This window comes from Varroa destructor, unplaced genomic scaffold, assembly GCF_002443255.2.
Source record: "Varroa destructor unplaced genomic scaffold, Vdes_3.0 BEIS01000006.1, whole genome shotgun sequence".
Taxonomy (NCBI): domain Eukaryota; kingdom Metazoa; phylum Arthropoda; class Arachnida; order Mesostigmata; family Varroidae; genus Varroa; species Varroa destructor.
The window spans coordinates 30520327-30535222 of NW_019211459.1; the positions used below are offsets into that span (position 1 = coordinate 30520327).

General features: G+C 38.7%; 1 protein-coding gene and 1 long non-coding RNA gene across 4 annotated transcripts in view; one reads left to right on the forward strand and one right to left on the reverse strand.

The window, feature by feature from the left end:
- LOC111253279 (trypsin-1-like) overlaps positions 1 to 14896 on the reverse strand; it is a 33537-nt gene that overhangs the window by 9309 nt on the left and 9332 nt on the right. For all 3 annotated transcript variants that reach the window (XR_015316231.1, XR_002674551.2, XM_022812453.2), the window contains exons 2-4: positions 5316 to 5401; positions 4731 to 4904; positions 3100 to 3168 (exon numbers count right to left, since the gene is read on the reverse strand). Coding sequence is in view for 1 of the 3 variants with exons in the window: in XM_022812453.2 (XP_022668188.1) it covers positions 3100 to 3168; positions 4731 to 4904; positions 5316 to 5401 (329 nt within the window). In the remaining 2 variants the exon portion in view is untranslated. The remainder of the gene's footprint in view (positions 1 to 3099; positions 3169 to 4730; positions 4905 to 5315; positions 5402 to 14896) is intronic.
- Positions 1159 to 6739, forward strand: LOC147755109 (uncharacterized). Its single transcript, XR_015316234.1, has 2 exons — positions 1159 to 2496; positions 5859 to 6739. It is a non-coding gene; the product is annotated as an uncharacterized LOC147755109 (long non-coding RNA).

Sequence of the window (14896 nt, forward strand, 5' to 3'; positions counted from 1 at the left end):
TTATTGTTATTTCTTGGCGGTATGTGTGGTAAACGTGTAGGGGCTGGGATGGTCCATCTTTCAATCTTCTCAGTTTTTCCCACTCTGTTTTCCTAACCATACACTATAATTTTTTCTAATGGTGGTTCTAATAAGTGATCCTATGTAAGAGGGGTCGATCTTGGTTCCACTCGAATAATATGCTATACATGTCCCTATATCTATTCCTTTATCCGAATTCAAGTTTCTCTAGCTACAGCAGAAAAAAAGCAACGGTAATCGCGCTTTTTTTCGTCATTTAAGGTGACATTTAAAAATACAGCGCCACCGTATCCACGACTTATCGATGAACAGCATTACGATAACAGCCACAAGCATTGTCGTACAAATCTCAATGTGTTCTACAATTCACTGCTGAAAGCTTTTTCGTTAATTAGTGTAGAGTTAATTATTGTTGCAGCAATAATCAAAAATTGTCGTCATGCATATAATTCAAACTAAGTACTTGAGATCCGTCAGTATGATAACGGTGATTTTCACTGTTACTAGAGGAAACATGGCGCATGATAAAGAACCGGGTCCGAGTTATAGAAGTCAGTAAAATAGCTTTTGCGGAAATTTTTTGCACAACTTGTTCTCCTGATCAATAGTATTCTTTTGTTAGATTTATGTTTACTTAGAGGGTTGCTGTTCATGTCACCAATCGAAAGAAACCATTTAACAATATGATGACGATGGATAGCAGCAATGATTAAGTGACGATATGTTCGCCTTTCCTTTAGGCCTTTGCTGGTTCAAGTTTTAGCGTCGGCAAATGGCTACTACAGCATACTATTACTATGCCATTTTATAGGCTAGTTTAACAACTCAACCCATTTAAATAAATTAAGACTGCGTAGCCAACAACTGAAGGAAAGAAACATCGCACGTGGTGCTTCACATTAGGGTACATGCAACACTTTACTATGTAACCTTGTCTGAAGGGCATGCTTGAAGGGCTGCAGTAAACCCTGTTATACCATGGGTTCCTTCCTAGATGACCCCCGTAGTGACACCTCACGGTTTTGATAATTCAATATACAAAGTGTCAAACGTATATACTCGATGCGATAAGAAATATGGGCGCTGTAACGATAACTGTACTACCACATTGTGAAAATTGATACGAAGTATAGAGGATCTACTGTTAAAAGAACAATTACATTTTGATATCTACGTCGTGCAAGAATTCGTAGTTCCGAATTTATTACTTATATATGTCAGTATGCTGTAACTAACTCTAAAACATGAGTCCGAGAAATCTGAATGTTTTGCCGAGATGAATGTTTTTGTAACAAATGACGTGCAGGAAAAGGCGGCGGAGCAAGACGTTGCCGGCCAACAGTCTAAAGTCATCTATTTATGAAAACATGGAGTATTCTTCAAATCGTGACATTTCTATGTTTCGAATTTTACGTTTAACATCGCCGTTAGGCATTCCATCAGACGACTGACTACCAGCACAAAACGAAATTTGTCTATGCCCGGATTGAACCCGAAGATTAATAGGCAAATGCTTTATCCACTACACTTTCACTTTACGTGGGGGACGGTGAACAAATAGTGATATTACTCCGCGTACAGGAATTTCGTTCAACTCTGGCATTCCAAAAGAAAGACAAGAGCCGCAAGTTGTGAAATCTTCTGCATTTAATAGGACACGAAACACATCGGTCGTTGTTGATGTGTTTGACGCGAAGCTCGTTCGGAGCTGAGAATCAAAAATATACGCTGACAAAACAGTACTCAACTTCGCATCAGCACACGTTGATATCAATCTCGCTCTAGCCGCTAAGACATCCGAAACAACACGGGCGACTCCTAATATTTCACCTACTTGCTTACCTAGACCAACAAGAAAAATGTCAACAAGAATTCGCCGCTCCCTTGCCGCTACGAATGCAAACTGAAGATCATCCACCTTCAAATCGCTCTACTCCGCTGAGCACAAATCGACCTTTCTAGGTTTCACGCCTAGCATCGCCATTAAGCACTCTATCAAATGACTGGCTTCCAGCATGAAACAAAGTGTGTCTATGTCAGGATTCAGGTCTAGACCACGAGCAAGCAATTACGGGGACAGTAGCAATCATCCAGTAACACAGGGAGGAGGCCTACCTAACCCGCCGTGCAGAAGCCAGTCGTGCGGTCACTTTCATCGCTATATTTGTATATCTGCACGCTTGGTAGCCTTATTAAATTGACTGCTAAATGTTCCACTGCACATTTCGTTAAAGAAATTGTGCCTGCACCGCATGCATAGATAGTTGTCATGCTACCTGCAATCGGCAGCATTTGATTACACCGAAAGATACATCTTTCATCGTACGCGCTAACGAAGGACAACTCTCGCGAGGCTGTCCGAATTCTCCATGCATTCGAGTACCGACATAGCTAAATTCATTGTTTCTGTGCTTTCTGTCCGTATCGGCAGGCCACTGCACAATGGGAGTATTTCGAACATCGATTCAGTAGATAGTAAGAGTGTTTATTGTACTAGTTGAATAATAAGTGGCGGTGTATCCCTATCAATGCAGTAGCTATGGTTATTATTATAGATTTATCAGCCTGTCAGGCCCACGATGCAGTCTTTGAAAACAGAGTCAGTGTAATTCATTCGGCAGCATACGTTAATCCTGAGTTGTATCGAATTTTTTCTTTGGATATCTTGACAGGACTTGGATATCTTGAACACTTGCTATATATGATCTATGTCTTCTTGTTACATGACTAGTTTAATCATTAATGAGTATTTTCTTAATTATTATATTTTATATATAATCTTCAGCAGAGTGGTCGTCAGCTGAGTATGTTTGAGAATATGACTTTAATTTTGGCTCATAATATAGCTTAATAAAATTTAATAATTCTTTCCCGGTTTTGTATTAGATGATCACCCCCTGCAATAATTGTAACCATATCCATTCATACGGCTTCAGTGCGAACAAATAATTGAATTATAATTTCAATTAATTATTATGTCGGAGTTTATTTAAGCTGCATATATATCTATATAAAACCAAACCGCAAGGAATTTAACGCGAGACCTAGAAGATAGCCTTTATTCAAAACATGGCAAACCTTTAGTAAAGCGATATCATTCCTATGTCCGGTGTAGCCGAAATCAGGATGCTTTACGATTTGAACCACCTGTATAGAACGAAAAAATTGAAAAGAATTGTACAGTTCTATCAAAAAAAGGAAGTATTTCGTATAGTCAGACGTATTGTGCTATTATATTTCAACATAGTAAGCTACCAACCAAACCAATCTGGACGACGCAACAGTTGTTTCTTGGCAGCATGAGAGAACCTGTCAGAGCAAAAACGGCAAACTTTAAAAAGTTCTAAAAACCTTAGCTATTTGCAAAGTTGACCTTGATAAGTTTTGATACTGCTGTTTCGGTACAACTTCGAGCATCTTTCAGGAAAGGGCTCAAGGCGAGGAATCTCAAAAGACTAACAGTAAAAGATATTAACTTTCCTATGAATTTTTACTAAAGGAAAGCTATTTGTTTGAAGTTTGAAGCTACATCGCTTCTGTGTTTTTTTTTTAGTTCAATCACGTTACTATTGCACCATCGTGCGATATATAAATATAAAATATAAAAAAAATAAAAATAAATAACTGTTCATCCGTAGCACATCACAACATTACCATAACGTGGTAATGTGACAAGACAATAATTTGGTATCATATATGTGATCATTAATAACATAAATATAGTAATTTGATTTTCATACGTTAGATCCGATCCTTGGTTTTCACAACTTGTGCATCTCGATGTCTGCTTGTTTGCGCAGTTCACGAATTGTATTTAAAGAAATACTAACTCGGAACAAATTTTTCATGATACAAGTTTCCGGAGTTCGGACTCTTTCAGTGCCTTCTATTGAATGCACTAATCTTGCATAAATTTTGGTGTAGGTAAGTCTTCAAAACTGTGAAAATTAAAAGCGGATATTTTGAGTACGAGACACAGAAAAATAGCATTATAGACTTAGCAATTATCGCAATTTTAATGGAGAAATCTACAATTCGCAAAACAATTATACTAAGATCACAAAAAGATTCTACTGGCTTACTATGTTGGTTACGTCCCTTTTTAAAGTACTTAGGTATGTTTGAAGAATGGAACGTCAAAACGTCGCTGATACGTGTTTTCAAGATATGTAGACTTTAATTATGATGAGGGATGCTGATGTAGTCCCAGAAGAATTTGAATATTTCAAACGCTTCATTCATTAATTTAATTAATTATTAGAAAAATTTTCATTTCATCAATCAAAATTGATCAGTCATCAGTCGAAAAATCGTTGGAATTTATGCAACTAAAGTGTGCTTTGAATCAAGGTAGATAACCATATTGCATTATTTATTAGAACCGTTGCCTGTATATTAAGATATAATTGTGCAGCCGGACTTATCTCAGAATAGTTATGAAAAAAGCAAAACATACATAAGAAAAATATATTGTCATCTTCAGGCGTAGAATTTTAAATGTAGCGGGATACGAAATAGCTTACTGCTATGCTCGTTGCGTCATTTGTGTGGGCGTTGTAGTTCAAGTAGAGCTATGATAGCAATGTTTAACAATAAAACATACAAGGAAACAATTAGAAAGTGCTTTTTTTTTAAACTGTTTTAAAGCATTTTCGAATGTATCCAAATGATTTTACGGCAGCAATGGATTTAGAGGTTCGTATTTTTACCTTTCGCCTCTGCCAATAGTGATTTTCTATGTGTAAATAGTGCATTCCTCCTATAGCTTCAAACGCGTGCATTTCAGTCCGAGCCTCGTAGAAGCAATGTGCTGCTGTAGCTATCCAATTTTCGTTAAGAATTGAACCTCCGCAGAAGTGGTGTCCGTATTTGCTTATTGAGACCTGTTATGACGTAAATATTTGTTACTATTTTCCGAGTCCAACCAATAGCAAACATGCATTGCTTTATGAAACAGTACCCGATAGACAAGAGAATCCTAAACTGTCAATTAGGTCTCTTTGAACAACTAAGAACAAGTAAAAATTGAGGATTATTAGCAACCGGATTGGTGGACGGGTAGAGATGGTAACACTAGTTGTGTCCAATATTAATCATACACAAAACTTGAAATATACGTTATACAGAATAAATTGTAATATCAAAGTCATTGTTTGCTACAGAAGTGTTTTTGATTGTAAACCCTTGCCAATAGATTACAATCCAAATAGATTCGTAAACGTTGGACTGCTAACCTTTCCGGGTTACTGACCAAGCTTGATTCGAAGGTGGAAAAAACAAAAAAAAAGCCATACCTGCCATGGAAACTCACGCCAACCAGCCTCCCGTCCGCCGACAATACGTGAATTTATAGAAGGTTCAAACTGTCCACATCTTTCATCTGTAAGGCGTATACATTTTTACTAGTGTGTTGTTATTATAACTTCATGATTAGTATAATTATTGATGATTCCAGTATTTGTTCATCCCTTACTCGCACATGCGTGCCTTAAGCCACTTAACATTAATATACTACTGTTACCTTAACATGGATAAAACGATGAAAGGAGCTAGGGGATCGTATACGCGGATGAGATGTAAATTGCAAAAACTTCATTTATGAAATTGAGAGGTAGTGTATGAAAATTAAACTTGCACCGAACATGTAGCCGATATAGATCTGAACTGGAGCGTCAAGAAGGTGCTAAGGAATAAATACTGCCAAACGCTCGGTAACGAGAATAATGGCGGCCGCTTGCAAGGCTATGAAGGCTCCATGAAATACTACCTGAAATTGAAATAATTACTAACCAACTACCCAAAGACCAATTAAATTATTGAACAACAAACATTTTCAGGGGATCACGCGGAAGGGAACGTGTGCGAAGGAACGCCTGATCTTGTCAAGCCTGCTGGACAGTCATGCGGGCCGCTCTACCACCTTAATCCAGTAAATGAAGCACTTGAAGCCTATTCTATAAAGAGGCTGACTAACGAAATGAAAAAAAGAAGTGCTTGTTTCAGAAGTGTTTGAAGACTTCTCTCAACAATGAAACTGGTCCTCACAGATTCTCTTTGGAAAAAAAGGGTAAAAAGCGGCAGAGACCACAGGGTGTGTGTTGGCTGCCCTGCTGGATGTCTCAAACCGCCTTCAACTAAATTAAATGAAACTTGATTTTACACGCTCTACAGGCGAATGGATTGCCACTATATTTCCGACACGCTATCACTAGCTATCTACATCATTAAGAAATCTGAGCAAATTATTTTACTTCGAGCGGCGTCTTGCGTGGAATGCCACACAGTTTCGTTTAAGGACCAATCCCGTAAAGCTTTGGCTACGACAAAGTGCTCAGACTGTCTATTCTGAATAAAGTAAGCACGTTAGCTTATGCAAGCAACCTAAAATTTGGCGACCACTACTAGCAGTGGAAGAGAACTGTAAAACAAGATGTTTCCCTTGTTTCTTTTGGGCTTTAAGTAATGTAAATACTAATCAGAGTTAACGCCTAAACAGACAGATGCTGCAGTACTGAACAACAAGGAGGTGTAGAACATTAGTATTAATTTAAAAAGACAGTCCGTCTAGTCTCAGTAGGTTAATGCCGAAAGCTACGAGACCAGGTAAAAGAAATACGGAGCTACTTGTCCCACTGGTGAATTCCATAGCTCTTTAGCGGACCTCGATCAAGCAAAAGCTATAAAATCAAATAAAGAAAAGGGTCTCTTATAAGGAGTACGGTGAGTGGTCGCTTATTTATAAGTAAAACATTCCAAATCACTTCACGATGATTTGGACCTCATGTTCGACGGAGAGGAAATGTTTTAGAATAAGATGCGTACGCGAGATAACGCTAGAAGATAAACCCTCGACAAGTAACGACTGGAGTGGGCAAGCTTAACGAGAGTCGTTGCCAAGAAAATCAGACAAAAAAACGATGCAGGGCTTTGGAAGAACGATGCAATGGTAAGATCCATAAGGCGCCAAGGGACCCAAGCATCATATACGTCGCTGATGTGTGGGACGATGCAAGTCACACGCGACTGTACGATATATGCTTCAGGAAAAAAAGGGCAAATGCTGAAAAATATTACGGCACGCTTTTAGGAGCAACGCCATATTTAATAGCTTAATGAATCACTTATAAAAGGATGTAGACAATAGTATCCGAATACGTAACAAAAATTATGAGGTACAAAGGAGTGAAGTCCTGTAAGCGAGATTAACCTCTTACACAAGAAAGTCTAAATACGCAAACCAAACGTGATAGAAAAAAAAACGGAAAACCTTTTTGCGAACTACACTGGATTCAAAAGAACAGAATACGAGATTGTATTAGACGTTGAGGAAAATATTGCGAACGTCACTAGTGAATAAGCTTTTTAGAGTAGGAGAGCGAACTACGGCCAGAAAAGCGCCTGTGGGCAATGCACTGTTTGTCGCGAATAGGAACCTCCTTAAGGAACTACCTGTTTTGATAGCCAAGCTAGCTGCAAATGTTCTGCGAAAGGTAATATTGCTGCGATAAGGAAAAAGCTCGAAGTTAACTTTATGACAGAGACTATATAAAGGATGAGGAGCCTACCGTCCAATCTTGATACCATGTTCATAGTACTTATAACCATAAGTTGTAAGGAGATATCCTCTGTTGATATAAGTCCGTAAAAAATACTTAAAGAAGCATTATCTTTCGCCATACGTGGCTCTTTCCGTAATAATTGGTCTTAAGTTCGTTTCAACTTGGTTCCATGTCGAATTCCGACTTATGGTTTCCTTGTGGAAGTTGGTGGGTAGAGTGTGAGTTTCATGAGTTCTGTCTTGCCGTGGTAAACACCAACAGTTTACAATCTATGAGCTACTACAGGAACTTAGGGGATTAAGACGCTAAAGAAAACTGCTATTATTTGAAGGGTAGTGTATATGGCATGCATGCCTTTGTCGCTTAAGCAAGTGAAGCCAAACTACTATAATTTGACTTGGATAGATAAGGAGGTCAGCCTCATATACGCGCGCGTTATTCAAGTGCCTTTTACATAGTTAGTATGGAACGTAGTTGTTTCGTGCACGTTGACCTCCTTCTACTCTTTTCACAATACCTCCATTGTATGACTGCTAGCCCAATGCGCGAAACTACACTAATAATAAACTCCGATGCCAATGTAAATGCAGAGCATATAGTAAGAGATTTAAAAAATTAATTAAAAAGCTTTCAAAGCGTTTCTAATAAGGGTGATAAATTTACTGTATTACGCGAATAACACAACGAGTAATAGATTTGCTGCTGATCGCACTGGTTAGCTTTTGATAGAGCACGTTGTAACTAATCGCAGGTGGCGTACAAGAAATGCCAGGACGCTCACCGTCGGCACAGTAGGTATTGCTTTGACATAAAAAGAGCAGGTAAGTTTCAGAATTGAGACTGTTTTGAGAGCTAGCCGTGCTTTTTTACTACAGGAAACCCGCTAACGGTTTTGTTCATATGTATAAAAGAAATACACCCACTCACATTGATTCATCATATTCTGACATTGGTGTCGAACAACATCAGTACATTACAACACGAACGGCAGAATTTAAATCTCATTAACTTGTAGTTACTCGTCTTTAACAGGCATTTAAACTTCATGAGCACAGAGGGACGCTATGTGTACTTTATTATTGGGACGGCGACGTAAGTAATGTCTAATGCGCCAGTGTCTGAAGCAGTTTAAATTAATTTCACGCCGGTGGCAACGGCATTACATCCAACACTTGCCAACCCAGCTCCAACTCGCTGCACAATTACTTGTGTCGTTTTTCCCTACCGGCTTTGTCATCTTGACTGGCCGTAGAGTTAGCTTGTGCAAGCGGTACAATCTGGGCTTGACACGTAACCCCCTCACTATCAAAGCTCGTCAGTTCACCCCTCTGGTTGTAGGGTTTACGTTATTCGTGCGGCCAAGGTTCATCCGCCACTTTTCTCATCGAACTCAAGAAGATTTCAGTCGGTCTCAGGAGCAACAGGAATAAATACATGCTGCAGACGCTGCATGCTTCTGATTAAATGCTGATTTGTGATCTCTGTCTGAGATCTATCCTGGGGTCATTTTATAGACGCCAAAGGTCTGAAGGAAGCACCGTTATAAACAAGCAAATGTCCCCAAGCTTCGAAAAGTTATTTTTAATCTGCGAATGCTAATGTTGTATTCGCATACATTCCAAATGATCACTAAAGCGATTTTATAAAGAATTTAGCGGAATCAAAATGGCTGTAAACTTTTTGTTGAAAAGTTCTCGCTAGAAAAAGCGATCTTTTTTTTTTGTTTCTGATGATGAAGATCTGGCTGTCTAGCTATAGCAAGATCAGCTAAGCAGAGCAATTGCTTTGTTACATTTACAATCTTTATAACTTTGCTTTTTGATACATATCTACTATGGTTATCCTTTTAATAAATTGGTCTGATGCGGCCAATAGGCGTCGTTAATGCCTGGCCAAACATACAACAATTCTCAAAATGATATGGACCCTATGTGATAATAAGTATTATTCCTGCGTAGAACTAAATGTTATACCTTGTTAAAATGCTTTAATCCGGAGAACATTCAGAGATCTTTTTGCGCTCTATATGTTCGCGTAATGCTTTAGCAATACCGTGTTTGCCTATAGAAGTTGAGCAGGTCTACGTATCGGTTAAAATCGGGTGCAGATGAACATCGTTTCTTACGGGGAGCCAACCTTCAAGCAATGCTTCATGACACTACTTGACATCTAACTCAAAACGCTCAGCTATCCCTTATATAAGAAAATCTTGTAAGGCCACGATTTACAGGTAATGACCTGAGTCTTCATTCAAAAAAGTGTTTTTTATCCACACGTTCGGGTGGTACTTGAATTGAGAGTTAAATACGCATGAAAACCTTGCATCAATGTATCAACATGAGACAGACGTCGCTAATGCTTAAAATTGCATTATTTCATTGAATGAAGAGTCAGGTGCTGCTAATTCAATCTCCCTTAAAGAACTAGAGTGATTAAAACATCGGTGGAGATTAAAAAAGAAGTGCATCATATTAAGGAATCTTGAAGGCAATTAGGACCGTCCAGATTATTGGTTCAGTAAAATGTATCTTAATGTATTAGGAGATGCTCCCTATCTAGAGAGCTTAACTAACATAGGAAATATAATGCTTGGTTCAGATACCCTCAAGTGGCTTCAGATCGACCTTCGGTGTGACAAACCTTTTCATCGCCTGGGAGAAGCAGCTGTATCAACAAATAATAGCGACAAGAAATGATTGTGATCTTATTACTCAATCTTCCGTCAGATAAGCATAAGATAATTTGCCATCATTCACATTAAAACGGCACAGATCAGGTGATTTCTATGCAAGCCGATGCAAACTAGAGTGAGCGAACACCAAAGTCCCACTCCAATTAAAAGAATGCACAATGAAAATCCGCAACCATAAAAACCTCCATAAATAAAGGCCAAATAATATTGATGCCAGTAGTTAGGAAAAAAAAGTATCGTCTCATTTAACAAAACAAAAACGCATGTTCATGATCAGAATGTAAGAACCGAGCAAACTTAGTAATCAGTAACGACAGTACATCAAGTACAAAATGTAACGCGGCCAGAAGCCAAATAAGAAAAGACACCACATAACATAGAAAATTAATACAAATGCACCACGCGCCAAAAGTTAATTACCTAACGTTGGCGTGTTATTTTTAATTAATTAGTATGTCTTTTCATACACTACATTTGCACCATATTTCATCGTAGAGCCATGCTGCCACTAGCGTCGGATAGGCTCTAACGACTCTTTGAATATAAAAGAGTTTAGGGTCATATCTAGTGAATACCTACTTGTAGAGATCAGCGTTAACTCTCAAGCCGAAACGGGCTTATTGTAAAATAATGATCAAAGTGCTTTAAGTCAAAAAACGATAGATATCGAATAAACACCCACTAAGGAACGAATAGGCAATTTGTCATAAAATCTGGAATTTGGAATAAAACAGCTCACTGATATGAAGCAACGTTAAACACAATGTTACTTAGCATATTTCAGAAAATGAAATACGTTGATGGTAGTTCATGAAGCATACATAAAGGCAAACAACATGTTTCTAAACCACTACGTTGCCGATAGCGCATGAAGTATTAGCCCACGCGAAAAGTTTTGATCAAAACCACTACGTTTAGCTCAGCTGTTCATTAATCAAGTCATTCACGCAAATGTTCTTTAGATGTTGTGAAATTATATGTGGGGAGACCAATATTTTTTGTGTTCACATAACGAATTTTTTTAGCCTACACTTATGGTTCAAAACTCACAGTAAAACCAACGTTTAGTCTTTGCTTAAAAATAGAAAAAGTAAGTTACCATCAACTACCTATCAAAAATTTCTAACTGTGCATGGAAAGATGTTGCCAAAAGATTTGCAGATTCATGAAATAAAAGGAGCCTATCGATAGATATAATCACTAAGAACGTTGGGAAAGGTTTTCGAAATCGTTGTGAAGACACCGCTACACAAATTTCTAAAGGAAAAACGGGTTGCTTTTTGGCATCTGACAGTTAGTATGGTCCCAGAAAAAAACGCTTGTTTGTGTCAGCAATGCACCAAATGGTAGATAAAGCGGAGACAGGCAACGCTGCTTCAAATAAAAGCAGACACTTGTTTTTAACAATCATCTTAAATGCTAAAGGTTCAACACTCTCTTGTAAAAGGTTATTTTGCGAAGGCCCAAAGAAGGTCACGTTTGGGAATATCTAAAAAAGATGATATTGGACTCCTTGAAAGACAGCGTGGCGTACAGCAAAGGTACGTACTCCTCGATTTCGCATGGTTCTACTTTCAGAGTATAGTTGTAGAACCTTACTACAACAAGTTATAGCAACAGGAAGATCTTACTATGGACTATAAGCTTATAGCGTATACCGGTGACCTGCCAGCTTCAATACAGGCTCGAACCTCTTAGGAATTAGAATCGGAAAGCACTTGCTAAGCCCGCCCTATGATTGAGAGGACATAGACGAAACCAAGCGCTAACCAGAAGCTAAGCCGAAATTATTATAAGCAAGAAGCTATGTTGGGAGAGACTCAGTGTAACAAAATCTAAGGATCATGATCGTGAGGATGGCTAAATACCTCGGACTGCATGTGTACCCAGGATTCTGCGGAGCACCGCACATCAGACTAATGATAGTAAAGCAAAAATGGAAGCGGTTGAACTGGTTACACACATGCCCAATATCCATGGATCGAGAAAGCAGAGGAAGAGAATGGGTATGGTTGTTGTAAAATTGATAAGACTCTTTGGAGCATTGGTCTAAACATCTTTCACGATGAAAACATGGAGCAACTGGAAACCAATCCGCAGAACCATGGTCTCAATATTCAGGGTTTTTCAAAGGTACAGGACAATATGCACACAGATCAGAAAGGTCACACAGATCGAAGAACGGCGCAACACAGTGCTTATTCCGGTAGACCCAGAGAAACATTAATCTGATAATCAGTGATTGCCTTAGTAAACCGGGGGGGGGGGCTCATGTATTTTATGATCCAATTTTTCACAGGGGATAGCAATTTCTTAAGCTATATTTATTGGATAGAAGAAATGCCGTCGGTATTTTGTATCAACCGTAGAGCGAGATAATAAGATAACCTTATCCACATATTAGAACGGTAGAAAATTTGATCCAGTGGCACAGCCACTTCATCCTGTTAACCCGTAGTACTTCTACATCTCCCGATTGGTTTAAAGAGAAGCATAAGGAACAAGTCGATAATTACGAAGTAGTGGTGTCGGCGGAAATAAGTTCAAACTAAAGTCAGGGCCCTACATTGAACCCATTTAAAATAGGCTTCGTCTTCGTGAAAAGTATTGCCCTAAAGTTGCTACAGCAGAAGGTCGATATCAACCTAGTCTCTGAATAAAAAAACAGTAACAAAAGCCGGCTGGTTCTGAAATAAAATGGCCTGCCGATCGATATAACCATTAAGAACGTTGACAAAGAGTCTCGAAGCCGTTGTGAAGACATGGCTACGCAAATTTCCGACGACAACAAATGTATGGTTGTTTATTACAGCCACCAAGGTTGCTGTCAGAGAAAGAAAACGATTACAGTTTTCTTTAGAATTGAATCCGTCGGTGCTATAGATAATATCTATGAAATCTGCTAAAGAATTTTTGACTACCTATGGGATGGCTTGGAAAAAGCAATAGGATGGTGGTTGCTGGACGTATCAGGTGTCATCAGCTAAAAGAGCATATGCGGCTTATCCCCGGTAGCGCGTTTTCCTAAGCGGTGGACCAGAAAAACTTAGTTAATCAAGAGGAACATAACACATTCTCTACAGAAATAGACAAGGGGTCTGCATAGACCTGATTACCCGTGCGGACCTACTAGTAGAAGCAAATAGAGAGTGGCATGTTGTAGATGAGCTGAAGAGACTCAATGGTCAAAGGAACTTGATTTATGAAATTAAGTAGAGTACTTTATGAGGTAGCAGCCGATAACTTGGTACCGAGTTTTGGTCACTGCTCAAATTTTGGTATCGAGACGAAACGGGAAACCAAAATAGGTATTGATTAAAGCCCCGAGAAATTAAACAAAGAGGTACTCGACGGCATTAGCAGCGGTTACCGTACACTTTAGAACGTTTTTAAACATGAAGATGTGATGAAAGTACTAGTTACCCAGAAGCAGGGCTGGAAAAACTTCAGCAAGACTAATAGATTGAATACTAGTGGAGAAAAAAGCTCGAGGAAACTAGGAAGGCAGAACCAGGGGCGTTTGTGCCAAAATTAGGGGATGGGTTTCAATGGAGTACCTTAAGGTAAAAGGCCAGAACCAACTCTTACAAGGAGATCATGAGAAGCAACGAAAAGAAAAAGCAAGAGCTTAAAGAAGCAATAAGCTGTCCAAAAAGAAACGACTAAAAAACTTTGTTTGAGGCAAACCTGCTAGAATGCTGCCCAAATTAACTGACCACAGAGACAATCGAAAAGCTGCTGTCGAAGCATTTTGAGGTTTGGAACAATACTGAATTTATCAGACTAAGGTTGTAAAAGCTGGTGAAAGACCAGTGGTGAAGAAAGTACCAAGACAGTTAGAATACTATCTAAAATTGTAAAGCGCTTATTAGCCAACCATCCAGAAATCTTCTGATATATGTCGACTAGGTTTTTTGCAAGACTTTTCAAAAAATTGGAAGGAGGCTAAGCTGGTACTCATATCAACTCCTGGTAAGCCTTATTGGCAACCTAGTTCATACGAATCACTCTGCCTTTTTAGTACAGTGGATAATGCATCCGAAGCCCTTATTATGCCCAGACTGAGTTATGTAATAAAGAAAAAAACAACGCTTGCAAAAAACAGTTCTGGTTTAAAAAGGATAGATTACCTCAATCCGATCCTAGAACACGCCTAAAAAAAAACAAAACAAAGACGCGGAAGATGAGAAATCCGTTCGGCTATTTTTATAAACGGTATACATGCCTTTCAATAGGTGAACCAGGACGTGTCTTTAGAAGCCAAGGGGATGGTTCCATATTTTCGGCATTATCGTTAGCTATCAAGGTTACCGAAAAATCTGCACGATAAGTACAGCAATGGCACAGGGCTCCATCTGGGACCCATACTGTGTAATTTTTCTAACGATAGAGTGCTTACATTATTTATACCACAGAGTAAACGTAGTGGCCTACACAGACGACTTAATATCGGTAACTACTGCTATGCAGCATAGTACGAATAAAAAGCGGGACCACTTCTTAGAAGAAGTATGGAAGGATTCATGGAGACGGCCATACAAAATCATTCAAATGATAATAAAGTGGATGAAAAAAGTAATTTTTTTTGAGGTAAAAAGGTTATAAAAATATTATTTTCATGACT